General features: G+C 37.3%; 1 protein-coding gene across 2 annotated transcripts in view; it reads left to right on the top strand.

Moving 5' to 3' along the window:
• Window positions 1-2801: 2801 nt before the first annotated feature.
• The window catches only part of zbbx (zinc finger, B-box domain containing), a 65434-nt gene continuing 43506 nt past the window's right edge, over window positions 2802-24729 (top strand). For both annotated transcript variants that reach the window (XM_047822788.1, XM_027168052.2), the window contains exons 1-9: window positions 2802-2909; window positions 3317-3400; window positions 3657-3770; window positions 7725-7800; window positions 8374-8419; window positions 9326-9429; window positions 15568-15663; window positions 21361-21531; window positions 23973-24150. In XM_047822788.1, the coding sequence (XP_047678744.1) occupies window positions 3339-3400; window positions 3657-3770; window positions 7725-7800; window positions 8374-8419; window positions 9326-9429; window positions 15568-15663; window positions 21361-21531; window positions 23973-24150 (847 nt within the window). In that variant the 5' untranslated portion in view covers window positions 2802-2909; window positions 3317-3338. The remainder of the gene's footprint in view (window positions 2910-3316; window positions 3401-3656; window positions 3771-7724; window positions 7801-8373; window positions 8420-9325; window positions 9430-15567; window positions 15664-21360; window positions 21532-23972; window positions 24151-24729) is intronic.

Genomic DNA, 24729 nt, shown 5'->3' with positions numbered 1-24729 from the left:
TAACTGTGCTATAACTGATTAGGTACTACACTGTAATTGTACTGTATCTAATCTGTATGATAACTGTATGGTGACTGAATGGTATGAGATATGTATGCTATAATTGTATTACATGTAAATTGAAATGCTATGGCTCACATTTCACTACTGTATGATGGCTGTTGATCAGTGATTTAGTAAGGTTAATATGATTATTTCAATACAATTTCAACATGTGACTTAATAATATAACTGTAAGAGGATTAGTAAAATATTTGAACGTTTTATATAATAAGGCCTTTGTGACTAGTTATGCATATCTTATCAATATATGATATATATATATATATATATATATATATATATATATATATATATATATATATATATATCGATCTGTGTCTACTTTTTATATAGCAGTATAGTCTGTCTGATGCAAGGAGATAAGACTGTGGAGTGTGTTCCGCCCCCTCTTTCTGGGAATGAGCTATCAGAAAGACATAGTAGGTGGGTGAGGGCTTTCGTTACCAGGCAAATTTATAAATGTACAAAGATGGATTGTGCATCATAAGTGTTTTAATGTATTTTGGTAATGGATTATTTATCTTGACCACAGTCTTTTTATCATCGTGATGTCAACTATAATGAGCAAATTAAAAGCAAGTGCATATCTTCCATCTCAGCCATCCATTCTAGTAAGAAAAATAAGCGTTTCATGCACTGATGGTTTTTTTTATTTTAGACTTTTTACTGCATTAATCTCTCTCACACTTCCCCACACTCCTACACCCCACACACACATATACTGACTATATTAACTCCTTTGTACAAAATGTCAGATCTTATCCCTTATCCCTTCCATTAAATTATGTGTTCAGATGACATGCCGATGATTTGATGTAACACGAATCATTACTACGCATGTCAGCTGGAGAACAAGGATCAGATGCTATCACAGGCACAGACTGGAAAGCTGAATACTGTTAAAGGGTGCTAATAATTAGTAGGCAAAATATAGTTCTAGTTTTCATCAACAGTTCCAGTTTTCTTTTGTAAAAGATTGCCATACATTGTCGGAAAAGGCCTTGTGTTAATTAAAAAAAAAAAAAAAAGTCCAGAATCCCTTTCCTAATTTCCTACACACAGTGTCTGTAGCAGCAGTGGACTCTTAATTAGGTACAAACTTCAATAATATGGCTTATTGTTGCCTGGGGAAATTAGTAAGGCTTAATTATGGCTCATTTGTGTAGGTTTACATTAGCATACAAAAGCAACACTGCTAGAGTCTGGTTACAATTACAGAGACACAAAGCTACAAGTTTCTACAAGAGCTACAAGAGCTCAGGTCTTTTCTCCTCTCTTTTATTCAAAGTTAGGCTTTTTTCTTATCCTAGGACATTTACACAGTATTTTTTCAACAATTTTAGGATGAAGTGCAAAAGGTAATGTTTTACAGTAAAGGTAATGTGCTTTTTTGTCTTACACTTAAATAAAACATACATTTATGCATATTCAAATAAGCAGTGTTGTAATGTAACGGAGTACAAATACAATCTGTAAAATCTGTACTTTACTTTGCTATTTAACTTTGCTACTTTCACTTTTACTCCACTACATTTCCTAGATAAAATGTATACTTTTACTCCGATATATTTCCACTAATCATCTTCGTTACTCGTTACTACAAAATAAAATCAGAAGAAACGTGTGCGACAGAAATAAGGGAGGTTTGGAGAATCACTGCTCCTAGACTGCATTACGCTCTGATGCTCTATTTGCCAAAAGGAGGAGGAAGCACAACTGAAACCGCCATGGAAACACCTACTGGAGGACCTCAAATTATCGTTGTCATGAACGCAGGATGGCAAAAATAACAGGGTTTAATAACGAAAAACATGAAACACAACCCAGACTAGACCAAAGACAACAGTTGATTCCGCGCTGCACAAGGCAAGGCGGCACAGTTAAAAACAAAAAGACAATGAGACACGATTAGGAACAGGTGTGAAGACAGGGAGGGGCAGACGAAGGCGGGGCAGACACGTGACGAGGAACGTAAACAAAAGGCACATGGCCAACAGTCCAGGCTGAGTCCTGACAGAGCCCCCCCCGGCGCGGCTCCCGGCGCGGCTCCCGGCGCGGCTCCCGGCGCGGCTCCCGGCGCGGCTCCCGGCGCGGCTCCCGGCGCGGCTCCCGGCGCGGCAACCCGTCTTGAACCCGTCTTGAACCCGTCTTGAACCCGTCTTGAACCCGTCTTGATAGTTCCGAGCAGGGGGAACGAGCGACGTCCACAGCCGCGCAGGGCGGGCCGAACGCAGCCCCCGAGACACCACGGCCAGGCCCACCTCTCAGACACCAGGAACAGGGAGGGCGGGGAAGAAAAAAAAAAACCTCCACAAAACAGAAAATCCATAGGGGACTATGATTTTTATTTGATGAGTGAGATTAAGAAAATATGGGAACCCTGAATATGCTTTATGCTTTACTATAAGAAAGCTACAATAAAGTTCACAATCAAAGTTCTAACCGCTTGCTTTAATTAAAAAAAAACAACACCAACAAAAACTTTTTACTTTTACTTCAAATACTTAATTACATTAAATATCAGGTAGTTACTTTTGATACTTAAGTACAGTATATTATCAGATAATTAATATTACTTGAGTAATGTATTAAAAGGTAACTTTAACTTCTACCAAAGTCTTTTTCTAGTACAATACTTGTACATTTACTCAAGTATTGCTTTCTAGTACTTTATGCAAGATTGCAAATAAGTAATAATTGAATTAATTTTAAACCGCTTGTTTTTATTTTATTTTATTAGCCAATCAGGCTCAAGTCTGTCTTCGCGTTGCGGAAGTATCGTGCCTACTCTCGCGTGAGCTGCCGTTACCATAGTCACGCTAGTACACAGTTAATCGAAGCGACAAGTGAGTATTCAGTGAGACAGCAATATACTTTAGGAAACAATTGTCCTTTTTTATTTTTGGATTTTTGTGATGTCTCAGTTTAATTTCTATGTCACGTCTTTCAGTTAACACTTACAGACAATTTATTTACTACTATATTAGATACTATATTAACTATAGGTCACTAGTCGACCTAGATTTATTTATTATGTCTATTAATTATTTCTAATTGCTTAAAAAATAGATTGATATGTTTGTATAAAGTAGTATAGCATTATAGTATATATTGCACCGTGTTGTTTGATTATATTGTACTGTCCAATTTACCCTTCTTCTTCTTCTTCTTCTTCTTCTTCTTCTTCTTCTTCTTCTTCTTCTTCTTCTTCTTCTTCTTCTTCTTCTATTCATATTGCTTCTCTCTTTCACAGGGGGGAAGATAAATCAACAACCATGAATTTAAACAACTTTGTGGTCCTTCCCAACAAGCCTAAATCAGTAAAGATAAATGTCAGGTTGAGTATTTGTTCCCCCTTGATTTTTTTAGTTTTGTTTTTATTTTATTATTAGTGTTGTGTTGTGATGTATTGAACCTGATGTGTCAATCACACTTATGTTAATCTTTGAAATGTGGCAGATAGATCTTCATCCTACTGTAACAAATTGCCATGAATTAATTTGTCAGATTTGATGTTTCTCGTCCTGAGACTCCCTGACACATTGCACTGTAATTTGGCTTTTTGTGTGTAAACTGTGTTGTGTGCTTTACAGGAATTTGCGAGAGCTGCGAATTGAGACGGCACAGCTCAAACAGGACAACAAGGACATGGAGAACCGTCTGCAGCAACTCCAAGAGGTCATGAGCCGTGAGAAAGAGGAGAGAGAGTGAGTAACACATATGCAGTTGGCAGAAGAGGATTGGAAATGCGGAGCTTGATATGTTGTGTCTTTTTAAAAAAATTTTTATGAAGATACAACCACAACACATCTAGTACATCATGGTCCAAATAGCATGCTGAAAATGTTCATGTATACTCTGATGAATACATTAGCACAAGAGATCTTCCAACAATGTCATGTATTTACATATAACACAGTATTTACAATAATGCATTATATTAAAATAATGATGCATGCTAGACGTAAAGCAAAAACGGACTATTCACCAGTTGAATATGTCAGCATATGTAGTTTAGCATGTGCACAGGCAAAAAGAAGAATGGGAAGATAGCCGTATGATTATGTACCATGTCGCACATTGCTACATGACATTGGAAAATCTAGGCATGTATAAAAGTGTGTTCAGTTGATTTTTTATGATCTTCAACCCAATTATTTTAATTAGGGCAGCATGATAGTGCAATAGGTAGAGCAGGTGCCTCACATTTCCATGTTCTGTGGTTTGATCCTGAAGTTTTGTGTATTCTCATCATCTCCATGAGGGTTTCCTCTGTTACATTTTCCTCTTACAGTCCAGAAACCTGTTGGTAAGTAGATTGGCTACTCACATTTAGCCCCAGTCAGAAATGCATAGATAAATGTGTGTATTTTTGTGTCCTGTGCTTGACTGGCATTCTGTTTATAGTTGTAATCCAACACATTTATACCAGTGTCACATTGTCCACCAAATGAACAGCCAGGATTTCATACTTAGATTTCATAAGTTCAAAATGATGAAAAATCCAATGGGCTTTTGATTAAAGTAACAGTTATTAAATGGAGGCAAAATTTCCATAAACAAACAAACAAACAAACAAATAATAATAATAAAAAAACACTTTGCAATTATAATTTGGCATGTCCCTCTTCCTTAGAGTAACCCCTTGCAAAAGTTTATTAATAACACTCAGATGTTACCTAGTTGTGGAATTATAGTGTGGCCTTTTTAGGGGCTTAAATCAGGATATATGAGCTCATAAGCTCATCAGGTGTGAAGGAGAGGCATGTTTGTGGTGTACACACTCCATTATGAATCACTGCTCAGGTGAATTGAGGGTTGAGATGAACTTAATATCTTGGGGTCATGTGTGTTTTGCAGCTCTTCAATAATTAAACAGACATAATGAGAGTGGAAAATTAATCTAGGGTAATGAAACAAAGATGTTTTCTGTATGTTGTACTTCACACAGGTTGCACACTGTCAATTAAGGTCTCATCATATTCCCATATTTTACGATTTACTGTTATCCTAGATAGGTACCATAGGGTGCATTTTGGAGCATAAAATGTGCTTCTTATTTAAATTACAGCATGACCTTGTACTTAAAGGTATTGTTTATGTTTGAGCAATCCTAAAGAACTAGATTTAGATCAGGGAAGTCAAATATAGACCCGATTAAGGTTGTTATACAGCCCACCAAATTAAAATGTTTTCTAGTATAAATTGATCTTGTGGTCTGTAATTAAATGACAGATTGGAAAAAAAGAGCTTTGATATTTCAATAGTGAGCAATAAACAATGTCTCTCTCAAAAAGGACCTCATTTAGGGGTTTCACAGTGTTGGAATAAATACTTGTGTAATTGCTTCAGTGGATCTGTTAATGAGCTGTTCATTACATTTAAACACCATTTTCATTCATTCATTCGCTCATTTTCTACCGCTTATCCGAACTTCTCGGGTCACGGGGAGCCTGTGCCGATCTCCGGCATCACCGGGCATCGAGGCAGGATACACCCTGGACAGAGTGCCAACCCATCGCAGGGCTAAACACCATTTTGTGCAAAGGAATTCAATTATTATTATTATTATTATTATTATTATTATTATTATTATTATTATTATTATTATTATTATTAATAATAATAATAATAATCATAATCATAATCATAATCAGAGGTGGGTAGAGTAGCCAAAAATTGTACTCAAGTAAAAGTACTGTTACTTCAGAATAATATGACTCAAGTAAAAGTAAAAAGTAGACATCCAAATAATTACTTGAATAAGAGTAAAAAAGTAGTTGGTGAAAAAACTACTCAAGTACTGAGTAACTGTTGAGTAACGTCTGATTTATTTTTTAACACGACAACAATCAGGCAGACAAAAATACAAAATAATTTTTACGCAAATTATGGCTCATCCAATCAATAAAATAAATTTAAATTAATTAATTACAAAATAGCTTAAATTAAAATAATTCAGGTAAATTCAAGTACTTAATAAATAAAATAATAAAAAATAAAAAATAAATACGCACAAGTAACACAAATTTCCAAACCTTTATACTTTTTTTTTTACCAGGCAGAACTAGAACGAGGCAGCCCATAAATTCTCATAAACTGTGTGTGTGTCTCCAGTGACAGAACAACAGAAAGAAACACACACACATTTCATACCAGGTATGCTGAACAGAAAACTGCACACCAATCAACGTAAAACGTGTGTGTGTGTGTGTGTGTGTGTGTGTGTGTGTGTGTGTGTGTGTGTGTGTGTGTGAAAACATGCAGAAACAAACTATTTCACCAAAAAATCACTCAGTGATGTCACTTTTGTGCTTCACCCACTGAGATTGAGTATGGTAACGTGACGAGACTGCACAACTACGTTTGATTGGTGAAACACAGTCACGTGGTAGAGCCTTACCGGAAGTTTCTCTCTCTGTCAAAAAAAAAAAAACATTAAAATTGATGCGTAGAATACCAAAGAGTAAAAAGAAAAGTAACGAGCTCATTGTAGCCTAATGTAGCGGAGTAAGAGTACAGTTTCCTCTTCACAAATCTACTCAAGTAAAAGTAAAAAGTATAGTGATTTAAAACTACTCCTAGAAGTATAATTTTTTCAAAAACGTACTCAAGTAAATGTAACGGAGTAAATGCAACTCGTTACTACCCACCTCTGATAATAATAATAATAATAATAATAATAATAATAATAATAATAATAATAATAATAATAATAATAATAATAATAATAATGCAAGACTTCAGAGTTCAGCTGCTAGTCTTCAGTCATAATTTGTAAACACACACACACACACACACACACACACACACACACACACACACACACACACACACACACACACACACACACACACACACACACACACACTCAACAGAACACTTCACCAGAAAGTAGATTTAGCTCACTGTGTGTGTGTTTGTATTTGTGTGTGTGCGTGTGTGTGTTAATCTGCCTGATGGTAGCACACTGTCACATCGCTGTTTTCAGTTCTGAGTGTCTTTAATCCTCAGCCTTAAATGAGCCTCTTACTCATTGATGGTCAGCTGATAAGCTGAGTGGACCCACACACACACACACACACACACACACACACACACACACACACACACACACACACACACACACACACACACACACACACACAGAGAGAAACAGCCTCTCACCCTCTCTCTCTCTGTCTCTTGCTACTGTCTGTCTCCATCTGTCTTTCCATCCCTTTTCTTCCTCTTGCTTTTACTCTTTTGTTACTTTCTTTCACTCATTTCTCCTTCTTTTTCTTTTCCCTGCTCTATCTCATTCTATCTGTTATCTTCTCTTTTCACTTTCATATTTTCTCTTTTCATGTTCTTTTTCTGGCTTCATTCTTTCTCAATCCCTTTTTCTTCTGCTTATCCTTTATTCTCCTGCCTCTCGCCTTTTTTCTTGCTCTCATCATCACATCTAATTTATATTTCTTATTTTCTAACTTTCTTCTCTCTGTTCTCACTAGTTCACTTTCATTCCCTTTTGACGTCAATAAATTTGATTGTTATTTCTTGAAGGTTTTAGCTTCTGCATTAACTTTGATTGCTCGCTCTAGCATCTCCAGAACTCTGCTTTTTTTTAGCTTGGTTTAAATGAGATTTATTAATCACATGCTTGGGTATGTTTCATACAGGAAGAATGGTGCATTTCGCAGGAAATCTGCTCAGACCCAAGATGTGACAAGTGAAAAAGAGAAAAAGCTCAAGAAAGTGAGGATTCACTCTGACATACATTTTCCAAAGCAATGGATATGTTCTTATAGGCACTGTGTACTTGACTGTGTAGCACATGGGTTTTGCATGCTTGCGCTTTAAATCAAAACGATAGATGATTGTCTTATGTTATTTACTTGCACCAGAAAACAGGACAACTGCAAGTTTTAAAACACAACTTGACTCTCTAAAATGTTTGTCCTGATTTGAATTTATAGCATAATGAAACTCCTGTTGTTTGTGTTTAAAAAAATGAATATAAAATATTGTAAGTATTTGAATGAATATAAAATATTGTAAGTATAGTGAAAAAATCTAGAAATAGACTTGAATTGTTGAATTTTATGTTAAGTAAATTTTTAGAAGTGCCCAAATTAAGTATTGAATTTATTTTTAAGTTGAACTCCAGTTTAGTGTGAGAGTGCATTTAAGAATGAAATATTTGGCAGCTTTAAGCACACAAGCCATTAAATTAATTCAAATCCAAATTTATTTAAAATGGAAGTTTAGAAAATATTATTACTGATGACTGTTGACATAAATTGTGTGCACTTGTGTGTTTTTGGGCAGAGCTCCCCGAGCAAGATAAAACTAAGAGTGCTGAAGGATGAGCCAGGTAAGTGTATGTGTATAAGTGAAAACAGGGTTCACATGTTCTCTTCGTGTCCGTATAGTGAATAAATGAAAATGCAGTCAAAATTACTCTGAGTTTTTAATGCTGCCTTGGTCAGTAAAGCCAGGTTTAATCATTTACTTACATCTCTTTTGCGTACTCATTAATCATTTAAAAAAAAAAATAATTATTTTCCTTTTATAAATGTCTGTATTTTTTGTATTTAACTTTTGGTTTATATAGTTTTTAATGAGCTACTAAATAAATGTACTCAAAATTATGCATACAAATTTACTACAGAAAGATATAAATGTGCTGTCTTTATACCTCATACTCACTGATAATTTGACCAAATGGCAGCATAAACAGCACTCTGGAACTCCACAAAAATCAAAACAGTTAGTTTTAACCATGGCAGTAGAGTGTAGAATACCAGATGTTCGCTCTTTGCATAGGGTGAGCATAGCTATATGAAACTCAACTGTTTCTGCTGTCAAATAGTCAATGGCATTAAAATAAATACAAATAATTGTGCAAAAGCAATGATGAACAGATGACCCATATAATACCAACAGTTTCCTCAACCATTATAGTTCAGTCAGCATGAGTATTGCCAGTGATGATTGTAATGTATGATAAATTACAAATCAGCAGATATAAATCCATAAAGCAGATTTTTCCAAAGCTGGGTACAATTAATTACTGATAAATAACGCATTATAACTTTGAACCTGACCTGACCAATCAGACACTATGAAACCAAATCAGTAATGTGATGAATATTACATTTCTGCAGAAGGTCTGTGTTTATTTATTTAAGATGTGTGTGTGTGTGTGTGTGTGTGTGTGTGTGTGTGTGTGTGTGTGTGTGTGTGTGTGTGTGTGTGTGTGTGTGTTTATGTGTTCTAGTTCAAAGGGTTCCTGAGCCTCCACCTCCAAAGAATGGATGGAACAGAAAATCCAGGCTCAAAGGAAAAGCCTGTGGCCAATGTGAAGCTCAAACTGCTGGACTTGTGAGTTATCATTCATCTACAGTATACTAAAACAGTAGGATGATTTCCTCCATCATTTATACACATGAAATGTCTCAGGTTACGTATGTAAACTTGTTTCCCGAGAAAGGGAACAAGATGTTGCATCATGTGTAATGGAAACACTTCTGTGAATCTCGCATCTGAAGCACTTGGGGAAACATGCTAATTCTATTGGCATATTGAAATTCCCAAGGAGTGCCGTTCAGGAGAGACATTAAATCCGAGAACCAGACTCTGACTGGCCAGTATGGAGCCAATATAACAGTCTTGCCACACCATCATTAGAACTCATGGTACAGACAAACCTTGGCCACATCTGCACCATGGCATCCAACCCCATTGGAGCTGGAGGGGTGAGGGTGAACCAGAGGGGACTTGAGCTACAGATGCTTCTCTGTGAAAACCATGGCAGCCATAGAATGGCTGATGGTGCTAAAACTCTGGCCTGCCAGAGTTTTCTTACTGCCTCAGGGTCTGATATCTTGCCCTGATCAAGAACGCCTGCTATGTCACCTGACCTCACATTGGCCAATATAATTGGCATGTTTCCACTCATGCCTCAGACACCGGACTCACAGAAGCATTCCCATGGTGTCAACAAAACAGAACAGTTGATTCTACTGTTTAATCTAATCATTCATCCGAGTCGTCTATGCACCTAGATATCTATTCATTCACTTGCTTGCTTATTCAAATTCACTTATCTTTTAAATGGTGCTTCATGTATTAGATAAAGACAGGTACACTTGGACAGTAGTGGATAATCAGTTAAGCCTATAGAAAAATATTCATGTTAAATGGCAATAAACACATAGCATACTTGTAAAACATATATTTACTAAAATTTACTAAATATATTATTAATACCTAATTAGAGTGATAATAATTTAGGTCATTTCCTATTTTCCTAATTTTTGCTTAGATTTTTTTTAACTGTAAACAATTTAAAATATGCCTTTTGCATTTTAAACTGTAATTCTAAATCCCTCCAAAATTTTCAAGCCATTTTATCCATTTTATATGTTATTTACCTGTTCACCTATTCATACAGAGTTTAACTAAAATATACAATTTTAGACTCCCAAAAGAATACAAATAAAGAAGGAAAGTATGAAAGAAGAAAAAAATGTAAGGAAGAAATAGAAACTTCTGTATATGAGTGGAGAAACATTTTCAAGAATAGAGAGCTGCTTCACTTACTTGAAGCTAAGTAGACGACTAGACAAGCCATCCATCCAGATGTCCATCCATCCATCCATCCGCCAATGCAATTCACATATATAAGTAAGTCTTTGTGTGAGTCACCCTGGCTCATGTTCAGGGACTATATGACTGTCTGACTGGAGAAATTGGGAGAGAGAGAAAGATATGGCACTGTCTTTTTTTCATCGTCATGCCAGATTATGGTATTATAAAGCCCATGCTCTCAACTCCAATACACCCACATGCATACTCACACACCGGCATGATGATGGTTCTTTTATCGTTCTCTAAATGCTTACTTCCGTACTACATTCTCCTTATGTAGGCTACTGATTCAATCCCTGTCACTTACTCTCATAGCTCTTGTGAGCTTAGTTTTTCTATTCTGTCTAAAACCTGTCATTGGATTTTTTTCACTGCTCTCTCTCTCTCTCTCTCTCTCTCTCTCTCTCTCTCTCTCTCTCTCTCTCTCTCTCTCTCTCTCTCTCTCTCTCTCTCTCTCTCTCTGTGTCTCTGTGTGTTTGTGTTTGTGTCTGAGTGAGTGAGAGACAAGCAATCAGTGCAGTTTTGACTTGACACATAAAGCCAAGTTAAACTGCGCAACATCATGTTGTACAGTGTAATGCCATTATGGCAAATTTGTGGACACCTGACCATCAGACCCACATACTGCCATTGTTTGCAGTAGCATTGCAATTTCCCAAACCTCTTCCAGAATACCAATAGCCCTGTGCAGAAGTCATGGTTTTGCAAGGTCGCTGAACATTTTTTTAGGATGAACTACAACACTGATTATATATTAGGTCACCTTGCCCAACATTGGTGCCTGATATCCCTAATGCTATTGTGGGTACAAAAAACAAAAGATGGGCACAAATCCCCACAGCCATGTGCCAAAAAAACAATACAAAGCAATCACAGACATCTGGTGCATAATAAACAAAAAGAGGGGAGTAAATCTGGAAAGAGAAGTTCAAAAAGGAAATATTGGTGTAATGACCAGGTGTCAACAAATATTTGATCATAATGGTCCATGTTAGTTCTTTGAAATTTTACTACATTTATCTGTGTAAAAATCTAAGCTATTTTTGTATGTAAACTCCCACGAGTGCCAACAGAATACACTACAATATGCTAGTCCTCCACCTCTTAAGGTTTAGCCCTGTAGCTCAGCTTATAGCCAACATCACCATGGCAACATGCCCACTGTGTATTAAATCATCACTCCATCACACCCACAGCACAAGTACATCTCCCACTCTACTCCTTTGCCAACTTTAAATCCTTAACTCCATATACTCCTAAGCTTATGTCCTCTGTTCATCCAAAAGCTATCATGCATACATTGCTGTGTCACACAAACATAGCGGCTGCTGTGTGCTTTGTCTCACACCACTAGCTTCCTACTTCCTTTACACACAGTTTTCTACTTCTTTATTGACTGATTCAATTGAAGCCTAGTCAAACATAATATGTATGTCTATTGCTATCCTAAAAATATTCCCTGTAAAATTTATTCCCTATACAGTTTTCAAGGCAAGCTAGAAGATGCCTCTGGCCACACACCCCTTGGTTTCCCAAAAGTTCTTCCTTATGCTTGATATTTTCTTGCTTGATAACTCAAGGGTAATGTACTGTAATTTCTAGGGCTTTTTTTGTAATTTGTACTAATCCCCTAGATTCCATCTCCTTGGTATCACTTCAGTAACAATTTAAATAGTGTCCAGCACATGATGTTTAACATTTAGCTTTGGTTTTGCCCTATATTGACAACCAAGATAGCATTATGCTCATATGCTTTGTTAAAATTATCCTTCAGTCATCTACTAAACCCTATGGAATCAGTACTTCATTCTCTTTGGCAATTTTTGGAGCAATCAGTGGGGAGAGTTATCGTAATCCACTTTGATAATTTGCACAAAGATGCACATATTTATAAGACTAATGGCATTACTTTGCTTTCTCACTTGCCATTCAAAATGCATAGACATGGCTTCTGAATTCATCCAAACCTTTAAATCCATCCACTGATCCAATAATCTTAAGAGAAGATCTAAGATGTTACATTGTGGTACAGTGGGAAGCATTGTTGTCTTATATCTCCAGGGTTGTACATAGTTCTGAGTATGGCTTTATGAACTTTTTGATGTGGAGTTTTTTTGCTATAATTGATCAAATTACTGTTATTATGAAACAGAAAGTAGATAAGATTAGAAAGGATGAAGTCAGGAAGGCTTTGAAAAGGATGAAAAGTGGAAAGGCGGTTGGTCCTGACGAGATCCCGGTAGAAGTCTGGAAGTGTCTAGGAGAGGCAGCAGTGGAATTTTTAACTAGTTTGTTCAACAGGGTTTTAGAAAGTGAGAGGATGCCTGAGGAATGGAGAAGGAGTGTGATAGTGCCGATCTTTAAGTATAAGGGTGACGTGCAAAGTTGCAGCAACTATAGGGGGATAAAGTTGATGAGCCATACAATGAAGCTGTGGGAAAGAGTAGTGGAACCTAGATTAAGGAAGTTGGTGGAAATTTGTGAGCAGCAGTAAGGCTTCATTCCCAGACAGAGCACAACAGATTCAATTTTTGCTCTGAGAAGGTTGATGGAGAAGTATAGGGATGGTCAGCGGGAGTTGCATTGTGTGTTTGTAAATTTGGAGAAAGCGTATGACAGGGGGCCAAGAGAAGAGTTGTGGTACTGTATGATGAAGTCAGGAGTAGCAGAGAAGTATTTCAGAGTGGTGCAGGACATGTATGAGAGGAGCACGACAGTGGTGAGGTGTGCCATAGGTCAGATAGAGGAGTTCAAAGTGGAGGTGGGACTGCATCAGGGATTGGCTCTGGGCCCCTTCCTGTTTGCTATAGTGATGGACCAGTTGTCAGAGGAGGTCAGGCAGGAGACTCCTTGGACGATGATGTTTGCAGATGACATTGTGATCTGTAGTGAGAGCAGGGAGCAGGTGGAGGAAAACCTGAAGAGGTGGAGGTTTGCGCTGGAGAGAAATGGAATGAAAGTCAGTCGTAGTAAGACTGAGTACATGTGTGTGAATGAAAGGAGGGAAGTGGAACAGTAAGGTTACAGGGTGAAGAGGTGAAGAAGGTACAGGAGTTTACTGTAAGTACTCGGGGTCAACAGTCCAGAGTAATGGAGAGAGTGAGAAAGAAGTAAAGAAGCGAGTGCAGGCAGGTTGGAGTGGGTGGAGAAAGGTGTCAGGAGTTCTGTGTGATAGGAAAATATCAGCGAGAATCAAGAGGAAGGTGTACAGGACAGTGGTGAGACCGGCCAAGCTGTATGGGTTAGAGACAGTGTCACTGAAGAAGAGACAGGAGTCAGAGCCAAACTGAAGATATTGAGGTTCTCTTTGGGAGTGACAAGGTAGGACAGGATTAGGAACGAGTACATCAGAGGGACAGCTCATGTTGGACATTTGGGAGACAAAGTTAGGGAGGCCAGATTAAATGGTTTGGACATGTTCAGAGGAGGGAGAGTGAGTATATTGGTAGGAGAATGTTGGACATGGAGCTGTCAGGCAGGAGGCAAAGAGGAAGGCCAAAGAGGAGGTATATGGATGTAATTAATGAGGATTTGAAGCTAATGGGTGCAAGTGTTGAGGATGCAGAAGATAGGGATAGGTGGAGAGAGATGATTCGCTGTGGCAACCCTGAAGAGAAAAGCCGAAAGAAGAAGAAGAAGAAGAAGATGGCTTTATAATATGCTTGCTTGATTAGTGGGGGATAGCCGGGGTACACACACTATTCAAGCATGTCAGAGTGTTTATCTGTTTGTGTGTGTTTTCAGATGTAGGTGCCCAGAGCTTCTCATCTAGAAGAGAGAGAGAGAGAGAGAGAGAGAGAGAGAGAGAGAGAGAGAGAGAGAGAGAGAGAGAGAGAGAGAGAGAGAGAGAGAGAGAGAGAGAGAGAGATGGCTTGCTTCTTTTATTATTTCGGCTTTGTCTCAAATCACATTACTCATCTTCTTCACTCGTTTCTTATTTCAAAACAAATAATGAGCTCCCTGAAGATACAGACATCTAGTGTTTCCCCTCATTTCAATATTTATTAAGGCCAAGCCGGAATGAAAGCAAAAGATTTCCCTACAAGAAGTCTGCATGAAGGCTGAAGTTTTTGCTGCTTATTAACTCGATTTTTAATGTATGTTTTTAACAACACACACACACACACACACACACACACACACACACACACACACACACACACACACACACACACACACACACACACACCTGAGAGTTGTGGCTCATTGGCAGTGTGTGTTTACACATTGCTTGCTTTCTTAACCTGCTGTCTAATTACATGACAAGCGTGAGTTTCCCTCCTGTTTGGTTTCAGGATTTGGGTGGAGTAAATGTCATACCATATGACTAATCATTTTATAAATTATTTGATCAAACTATTCAGTCCCAATCTTTCACTGAGGATTGGGGCATTATAATCCTGGAAAATACTACTGATGGTGATTATAGTTACACTAAAGCATATATACTATAACATTTCTCACCAGTTAATAAGAGAAAAATCGTAATGTTGCTGAGAAATTGGAAACTCGAAAACAGAAAAAAAGTCCTTCGTAATGAAGACTGTCCTGTGGTGGAAAACCTACAGACTGCTACAATATGCTCACACCTGGGACTTCCACCATAAATAATAATTTATTGACTCATCAGAAAAGTTCATCATATCAAATTTTTCATGTATTTTGTTTGTTAAATAACAACACATTTTAAAATCTTTTTTGTCATTAGGCTTATACTAAGAAAATATTGAAAGCATGCTTCTGATTATTTTATCATTTGTTGAACAGTTATATAAGATCAAATTAATCTTTCTAAAGCATTTTAATAAACGCTATTATTGATGTAAATATTGCTTTTTTCATATATGACATTGACACGTGTGCGGTCAGATGTGTGCAGAATGCTCAGAGGATTACTGTGTCAGCTGCTTTGCTAAATTCCACCAGAAGGGGGCACTAAGGTTTCATCATATCATTCCCATGCAGGTAAGAAGCAGTTCTTACACCCAGAGAAAAAAAACATATCTGCAAACCACACACACACACACACACACACACACACACACACACACACACACACACACACACACACACACACACACACACACACGCGCGCGCCCTCCTGTCTTTGCATTGAAACCAGCGGCAATTTTGCTTGTCCTTCTCCTTTCTGCCATTAGTGGTCTCTCTCTTTGCATCCAACTTTGATTACGGACACCTGTATATGGGCCTGGAGAGTAAACATACACATACACACAGACAGCCATGGTCATCAGAGGGGAACAGATGAGTGCAAACACAAACACACATGCATTTGTTTTAGAGATTGCAGAAGCTGCACAGTATTTGAACTGAAGCATTTATTGACATATGTCTGCAATTGTTATTGGTTTAGTGTGTGTGTGTGTGTGTGTGTGTGTGTGTGTGTGTGTGTGTGTGTGTGTGTGTGTGTGTGTGTTTACAGTCCAGCCGTGACACAAACATGTATTTTGCTATTAATGAGGTCCACATGGCCCAGTAGTGATATAAATGCAGGATTTTTTTTGTAATTGTGAAGACTTTAGTTTGTCCCTGTGAAGTGGCCCACCAGGTGGCATTTGTATAAAATGTAAATATTCATATATTTATTATTGAATCTATTATGTAATTACAGTTAGAATCCTGACAATACTATGGCCTCTCAAGGGAGCAAAATTTGTTATGTTCGCTGGGTGGAAGGGATTGAATTACTTGCTCCCATGTGAATAACAGCAAAGCTGGACAATTGTGGCCATTTTTAAGCTCATGTATTGGGAAGAGGGTAGATAGCACTTTCCTTTGTGTGCAACATGAGAAGCAGGTCCAAAGATGCTGAGGTTAGCTACATGTATCACCAAGGAAACCTGCTGGAACCTGACAAATGATAGGGGAGAGTTAATGGGTGGTCTGGCAGATCACTAAATTCAGGGAGAAAATTGTAGAATATGGTGATAAAATAAAAAAGAGTATTGATAATCTTGATAAGTTTGTTCAGTATATTCTAATTGTCCACTTGTAGAAACAATAAGCTATGTGATTAAAAGAACAACTTTGTACTTTACAATAATGGTACTATGCACGTTTTGAATACCCAATACTAGCATGTACTGTATTGTATTTAGCTTCTTGTTTTTATACGCTAATATAAGTTACATTTCAGTTTGCACAATTTTTTCTCTGCTATCATGGAAGGTGATAGATGTTTACTATAAATAGTACACAGTCTGACCATGTCAACAAAAAAAAGAATAAGGCATGTTAGCAGTGACAGTACATTAGATTCACCTTCCTTTAAAAACGGTACATTTACAATATCTACATTTACAGTTAGAGACCATACTGTAGCTCATCAGTTGTACTGTAATACAATGTGTATAAAACCATTTCAACATACAGACAAATTAAATGGAAAGCAACATAATAAAAAGTTGGGCCTTTAATAACAGCTTCAGTGTGGCATGGCAGCGATTCAACAAATGTCTGGATTACTGTAGAGATGAACAACATTCTTCCAAAATAATTTCCTTTAATTGTTGTTTAGATAAAATTAGGGAGAACACTGTCCAAAGCGTCACTTCAAAATCTCTCAGCGGTATTCAATCGAGTTGAGAACTGCTGAATGTGAAGATTGTATCATGTTTTACATCATTTTTATACATTTTAAACAATTTATTAGCATTAATATTTGCAGTACTTGATTATAAATGCAGAAATTAACAACTATTTTGGTAGTTAGTTGTGATCACTCTACAAAAGATTAAATTGTGCATTAAGTAAGGCATTAAAGAGGCTGGAATTATGCCAAAACGCAGTTGCTGCAGTAACCGCATCACTTAAATCGCTAAATCCACACTATAAATAGATGTACCTGCTTTGCTAGAACATTTGCTTCAAACGGTAATTAAGGGTAGCTAAAATAGTCTGTTATTACATCTCCATTACCTGTGAGTGTGTATGTGTGTGTTTTGTATTACAGCAGTGTTTTTTAATATGTGTGTAGTTACTGCCACAAGACCTAAGATAGTTGAACTGTATATTGGAAAATTTTAACACACACAGAGAGAGAGAGAGAGAGAGAGAGAGAGAGAGAGAGAGAGAGAGAGAGAGAGAGAGAGAGAGAGAGAGAGAGAGAGACTTAAATACTCTTGATGAAAAAAATCTGTCTCAGACACATAGTTACTGTGGCTTTGGTCTACAGTTGCTGTGATAGCTTTAAAACAAGTTTTGCACTTTATTAGTAAACATCTTATAATTAATATCTTCCAAAAAAAAAACAAATGTTAAAATTAGAATGAATTTCTAGAAGTACACTTATGTTAAATGTGTTAAAATTATACATTTAAATTTCTATACTGAACTTCTATATTTCTAAAAAAAAAAAGAAGCTTTGTGACATTGTTAAAAGCACTATACAAAAATACACAAATACTGCTGGTGATAACAGGGCTTGTGTGTATGTGAGTGTGTGTGTTTGTGTGTAAAGGATTAGGCTCTGCTTGTGCTAGTTGTGAGGTGGCTGTAATGAGCTGCTCTCCTCCCACTGCTCTAGTTCAGAGACACTGAAAATGTGCAAGCACGCACACACAGGCATACTCACACACAAACTTACATTTGAAATGGAGGAATGCGTCAGCTCCTATTATACTCAGTATTCCAGATAAACACACACATACAAACATTAACAGACATACAGGTAAACAGGCAAACCTACACACATACCAAACAGATCACTTTGTAGTCTTACCATCAGAGAATACCTCACATTCGAGCCAAAGCAAAAAATTACATATGTGCATCGAAATCAATCAAAATTTCAAAAGCAAACAGTACAACAGTCACAGACTGTGTGTGCAGAACAATTTATGGTAAAAGATAATGGGACTGTATGCAATGTGACAGCTTCATTTTACAAACTAAACAAGCGTAACTAGATAAGCCTCTAGCAGCCATTAAATGAACTTGGGGCATACTGAAATGCATAAAAAAAATACACAAAAATATGGACTGCATGCACACTGCAAGTTGCTTCCTAAAAGCCCCAGGGTACAGGATATGTGTTCTTGTCTCTGCAGAGTATAGTTCTCCCTGTGTCTGTATGGGTTTCTTCTAGGTATCCTTGTTTCCTGTCTCCACCCGAATTCATGATGTGTGTTGGTTTGGCTACTTTAAATTGCCCCTAAATATCAGTGTGTGGTTGTGTGTGTACTTTGTGTGATGCCCTGTTACAGACTGGAATTGCATTCCTGTCTTACTCTGTGTTCATGGAATATGCTCAGAATACACCAGGACCAAGACCATGGTAAAGCAATCACTGAAAATGAATGATTAAAAATTCTGTTAGAAGCATTCAAGGTACAAATGAAGCACTCCTTGGAGAATTGGTGCTTTGGTTGTCATGCCATGGCAACTAATAACAAAGACTTAAATGCCATATTAGTGTGCTTTGCCAAGAACCACTGTCTGATACATAATAAAACAATATCATCAGGACTGAAAAGAGACCAGAATTCAATTGTAAGTGTGCCAAGATTTTAGGCAAACATAAAGGCAGAATGATTGAAAAAATCTATTAAAATAAATGTGACTTTGGCAAATTCTGTACTTTTTTTGTCTTGGATTACTCTCTTGACAGCTTTCAAATATTCAGTCCTTTTACAATATAACCACATTAACTTAGGGTAAGGGTGAAATTTTGATGTAACACGGCATTAATTAGCTGCACTACATTAATAGAAGATCCTCTCAAGGATAGTACAAATGTGTGTGCGTGAGAGATAGAGAGATAGATAGATAGAGGGAGAGAGAGAGAGAGAGAGAGAGAGAGAGAGAGAGAGAGAGAGAGAGAGAGAGCTTAGCCAGAATCAAAGGTGAATGCTTGGCAGGCCACATTGAATCTGGATTAGAGGAATGTGATCAGTGAGGCAGGTTTCTGTGCTCCTAATCCAGTTTGATTTGCCTTCATCAAAAATGAGAAAAAGGAAAGTAGGGAAAAACATCCATGGATTTGCTCTCAAGTTTGATCCCTGTGGTGTGAGACCTGTTTCTCTAGAAATGCAGGCCTTTTCCTCACATCAGCTTTTTTCTCTTTAGATTGCATGGAATTTTACATTTACATGCTACATTTATTCATGCATTTTTTTCAGACACTTTTATCACTTTAACGGAGGTTAAATCCAAACCAGTCCAAGCATAGAGCTGAGCAGTAAAGAGTAAACAGTATCTCTCTGACTGTTCTAGGATTTGAAATAATATGAACTAAGTTGAACTAACTTTGGTATTCCTAGTATTTGATCATACAACATTCTGATCACTAGTTGGTCTATGACAGACATTATTATTAGCATCTACCCGTCATTCGTAACTCTGTGGATGGTTGCAACTTGCAAGCTTCTAGTTGCTTGAGGATCTCTGACAATCCCAGTTTTCTGGGTTTAATTTCTCATAACCTTCCAGTTGTAGTTGGCTATAACTGGAAGTTGGCTATGTAGCAAAATTAAAAGGCACAATCTTCTGGTCAACATTGGCCATCTGGTCACTTCTCACTCTCTGACATTTCTTATATTTCTCAACTTTTCCTTCACTAACTGTCTGTCCTGCGATTTGACCTCATAACCTTTTGATGACTAATGGCTCTTTTCCAGTCTTGTGAATTAAACTCGTGACCTTTCAGTCACCAGAGACTCTCTATCAGTACTGAGTGTACAACCTCGACACTAGGGCCTTTAACAATCCTGGGATTTTGCACCTGCCATTTGCCAGTAGCTCTTTGGCAGTTAATGAATGTAAAAACTTAATTTACTAGTAATTAACTTCAGTCTTACACTTACAGTGCCCCAGTGACAGTCCTCTGACAATGTTGAAATTGGTTGATAACTTTATAATGTAAAGGTTTTAATCTTATGGTATAACCCCAGTTTATTTAATGATAACAAATAAGAAAAGTTACATAATACAGTGCTAGGTAACTCTTTATGTATTTAATATACTGTATGTGTAGCTTTGCTACCCTGACCTGTTAGCCAGACTGATATTCATATTTAGAGTTTTCATCCCTCTCTTTGTTTTCCCAAGAATGTATCTCAACTTTGTTATGCATGTTGTGTTTGTGGCCAAGAAACTATTGAAATTGTTATATTGAAAATTATATTGATTGTTTAACAATTAATAGCTCTGAATATTTACTCTTGGTTTAAGCCCTGAGTTTCATTTAGTGGGGATTGGGAGTACAGCAAATTATACTGAAACTAAGAATATTGCCACAATTTATCAAAACGCTGGAAAAGCACTGGTCATAGACAGTACAATATGTCCTAAAAAATAAAGAAACCTAGTACTTCTAGAGGGGACTTTATGTTCTCAAAGCAGTTTACCTTGATATGCTGAAATAGCGTATATTATACTGCAAAACATTATATCTATGGCCATATAAAAATGTAGCAGATGAAGATGATGCGACATGTGAATGGGTCAACACTGAATTACAAACAAAAAATCAGGGCATACCTTACAGGCATTTTAGTATGCACAATTCTAAATGCCTAAACAGAACTGATTTTATTTTAATACACATAATTAGAGATCCAAACCAGAAATTTAATATTTACCACTTATTATTTGATTAAATTATTAAAGAATCATATTATAGTCCAAAATAATTCTATCCAGGCTGAGCTACATACCTCCATTAGCACAATGGATGTGGTGAATTGTCTTCAGAAGAAGCTTGAAAGTGAAGAGGAGGAAGACCTTTGGTTGAATCATGGCAGAGATATGAGAAGAGTTCCAGCATCTGCACTTCTTCAACCTATTTGTGATAACCAGATGCACAATACACAAGTGAGACTCTCACTTTCACTCGCACACATGCACAAATGCGTCCTTTTTTTTGCAGTAAAAACTTCAAATACAATGAAAAATAAAAAGGCAACAGCCATACAACACTCAAAGTAAAGGAGATAAATGCACTTAGCTAAAAAAGGCACTTAACTAAATTATTTAATCCGTATGGTGTGTGTAAAAGAGAGGTGGGTGGAGAAAATAATTTTCAAGTAGAGGTGATATCTACTTTTGCTTGATTTAAATTGTATACATTAACTGCATTATGTTAAATAACATGAAGCCTACACTTTATGGTTAACCTTTTTGTTTAATATCTAGGTATCACTGTTTGCACTTAAAATCCAATCATTTAGAAGATTTAGGAGATAGCCTACAAATGCATTTAAATGTTAATGAAGCTTTATTTTTTTTGCCAAAAACAAACATTAGTGGTATTATATTACATATTTGTATCACATAAACCTCAAAAGGTAAAAAAAGCTAATCACCAAGGCTTATCACCAACAATCACTAGTTTTCCTGCTTTTGTGTATCATACTAAGTCAACAATGATGCTGAATTTCAAATTGTTTCCTTTTCATTACATATGCTCACTGTGCAGTAGGTATTAAATTGTACATGAATACTGTCCAACCCTTGGTAAGTCTGTCGATAAATGAGGACACAGGAGGCAGGTTTAGAGAGCATGACTTGACTTCTTTTATTATCTCATCCTGTTTACTGGGGTCTTTTCAGCACCTTATTCAGGGAAACACACATACACACATAAGCTCATCTTGTCTCATGTGCTCTCTAATTTTTTTCTCCTCCTTCAACAAACACCAAGCAAAAAGAACCACTTTAATTTTCCACAGTTGCATGCTCATTCCTGGAATTACACATTCCATGTTGTTACTCCTTCCAAAAATGTTATTCGACCACATCTCTGCCACCATATAACCCCACTGTCTGATGTATGGCAGGATATCCATCTGGCCTGCACTCAGCTTCCCTCACTGGCAAGAGTGGAATTCTGCCACCACCAACTGTACCCATAGAATAGAATAGAACAGGGCATAGAAGCCTTTATTATTGCCACATATACATTACAGCACAGTGGAATTCTTTTCTTCACATACCCCAACTGATGAGCATGGGGTCAGAGGGCAGGGGCAGGTCAAGGGCCCGATCAGCAACCCAAAGCCTTAACCAGTTGAGCCAGCTACTGAACCAGTTACTGAAATTAATTACAGCCTGTGGATTGCTACTGAAATTAATACTTTATGGAGTGGAACCACAGGAGTTTAGCCTTGTTTATTGAACTAAATGCCCAGCTATGAGATTATAATGAGACATTTGGAAAAGCATTTCTTTGCAGATGTTTGGGACCATCATTTTGGTTGTCTTTCTTCTTTGGATGGTCTCAATACTGTTCAGTTGCTCTCATTAGGGACCACTACAGCTGATCATCTGATTCACATATTTGATTTGGCACAGGATTTAAGCTGAAAAGCTCTTCTGTTGCAACCTTCTCATTTTCATGTGGGCTTGGGCCCAGCACAGAATGTGTGTTGGCTTGTGCACCCCCCAATAGCTGGGTTGGTTCCCTGTCCTGGAGTGCAGGATACATAGCCACTGGACACAGCTCAATGGGCTGACTGTCAATTACTTTCACTTGGTCAAAAGCATGCTTCAAGGTGTCATTGATGGCTTTGGCACTGTCTCCCCACTCCAAGCAACACATGTTCCATATATAGTTTTTTTTGCTAATGCTGGACCCATCATCAAACAGTCCCTTGACTAATTTCCAAAAGTCTGACCAATTTATGCCCAGAATCAGCAGATGGATTAGGAGAGGATTAATCTCCACTTTTAAACTATGGTTTTGACCCCAGAAATAAATATGCATGGGCAAAAGCAAATAATTGCGAATGTACCTTGGCCACACACCTCACCTTCACCCTTTGTGCTTTATCCAATTGCTCTCCCTGACTCAGTAGTTAGTGGATTGAGATCTGATTACAGCCTGAATCCACCAGTGTATGATGTGCTCAGATATGTATATTCTGTACATCCCAGTTTGATCAGGGAATTGGGGATTAGGGAGCCAGACTAAAGTTCTCACTCCGGTGGTGGAACACTGTTATTGGAAATGCCAAGACTACTTGCTGCACCAACAAAGCTTACCTCTACACCACTGGGTCCCTGAGAAAACACATGTGGTGAGATAAAATGTGTGAGATAGAAAAGCAGAAGGGGAAGGAGAGATAGGGGAATAATGGACTTAATCAGAGACTGGGGTCAGATGAGAGTAGTATAAATTTGTATAAACTAAAAAATAATTTGTGAATTTGGGACATAAAACTAATAACTGCATTAGCAAAATTATAAAACAGTAGTAGTAACTTTTTAGAAGAGTCCAGTTCTGAATTGGAGTTACTAACCACATCTGATTGTAGGTGTTGAGTGTAAATGATCTGGATCAGGAGAATAAAGACTCTTTACTCAGAGGCAGTTTTGATGAAGAGGAATCTTCCAGATGTTTTCAGCAAGCTCTGAATGAGTGGAGAGCAGGCAACACTCATGGTGACAGAGAACATCATGAACCCAACCACAGTGTACAAACTGCTCAACTAGGTAACACACACACACACACACACACACACACACACACACACACACACACACACACACACACACACACACACACAGCGTGGATAAGGCCTAAATATGACAAGATGTATACAGTGAAAGATACTGTAATATCATATGCCATTATTTGCTATATCATATGCCATTATTTGCCATTATTTAAAAGAACATATACATAAACAACACCGTTTTAATAGTTTTCCATTTCTTTTATGCACAAATTAAACATTTGTTGGGAAACAGAAATGTAAATCCACCAATTAACCTACGTATTTGATATTCCTGATTAAATCGTCTGCTTTGGTCGCCACATATAGTAGCAGTTTGTTACCCATTCTCTATCCTGCCAACAGGGTTTTACAATGTTTGTCCAATTTTACTAATGTTTCTTTGTCATCTCACTATTTCCCTGTTGGTCTCTTTATTAATTTTACACTCCACCATGCACCCTATGACTTTTTACATACTAATAATGAATTAATGGATTTAACTCCTAAACAATAATAAAAGTGTATTACCAAAATCTGGTTCATAATGCATGTAAATATTACTATCAAACAAAAC

The sequence above is a fragment of the Tachysurus fulvidraco genome, chromosome 13 (genome assembly GCF_022655615.1).
Source record: "Tachysurus fulvidraco isolate hzauxx_2018 chromosome 13, HZAU_PFXX_2.0, whole genome shotgun sequence".
NCBI lineage: Eukaryota > Metazoa > Chordata > Actinopteri > Siluriformes > Bagridae > Tachysurus > Tachysurus fulvidraco.
The sequence above is the reverse complement of the archived record's forward strand: the minus strand, read 5'-3'. Positions and strand labels throughout refer to the sequence as shown.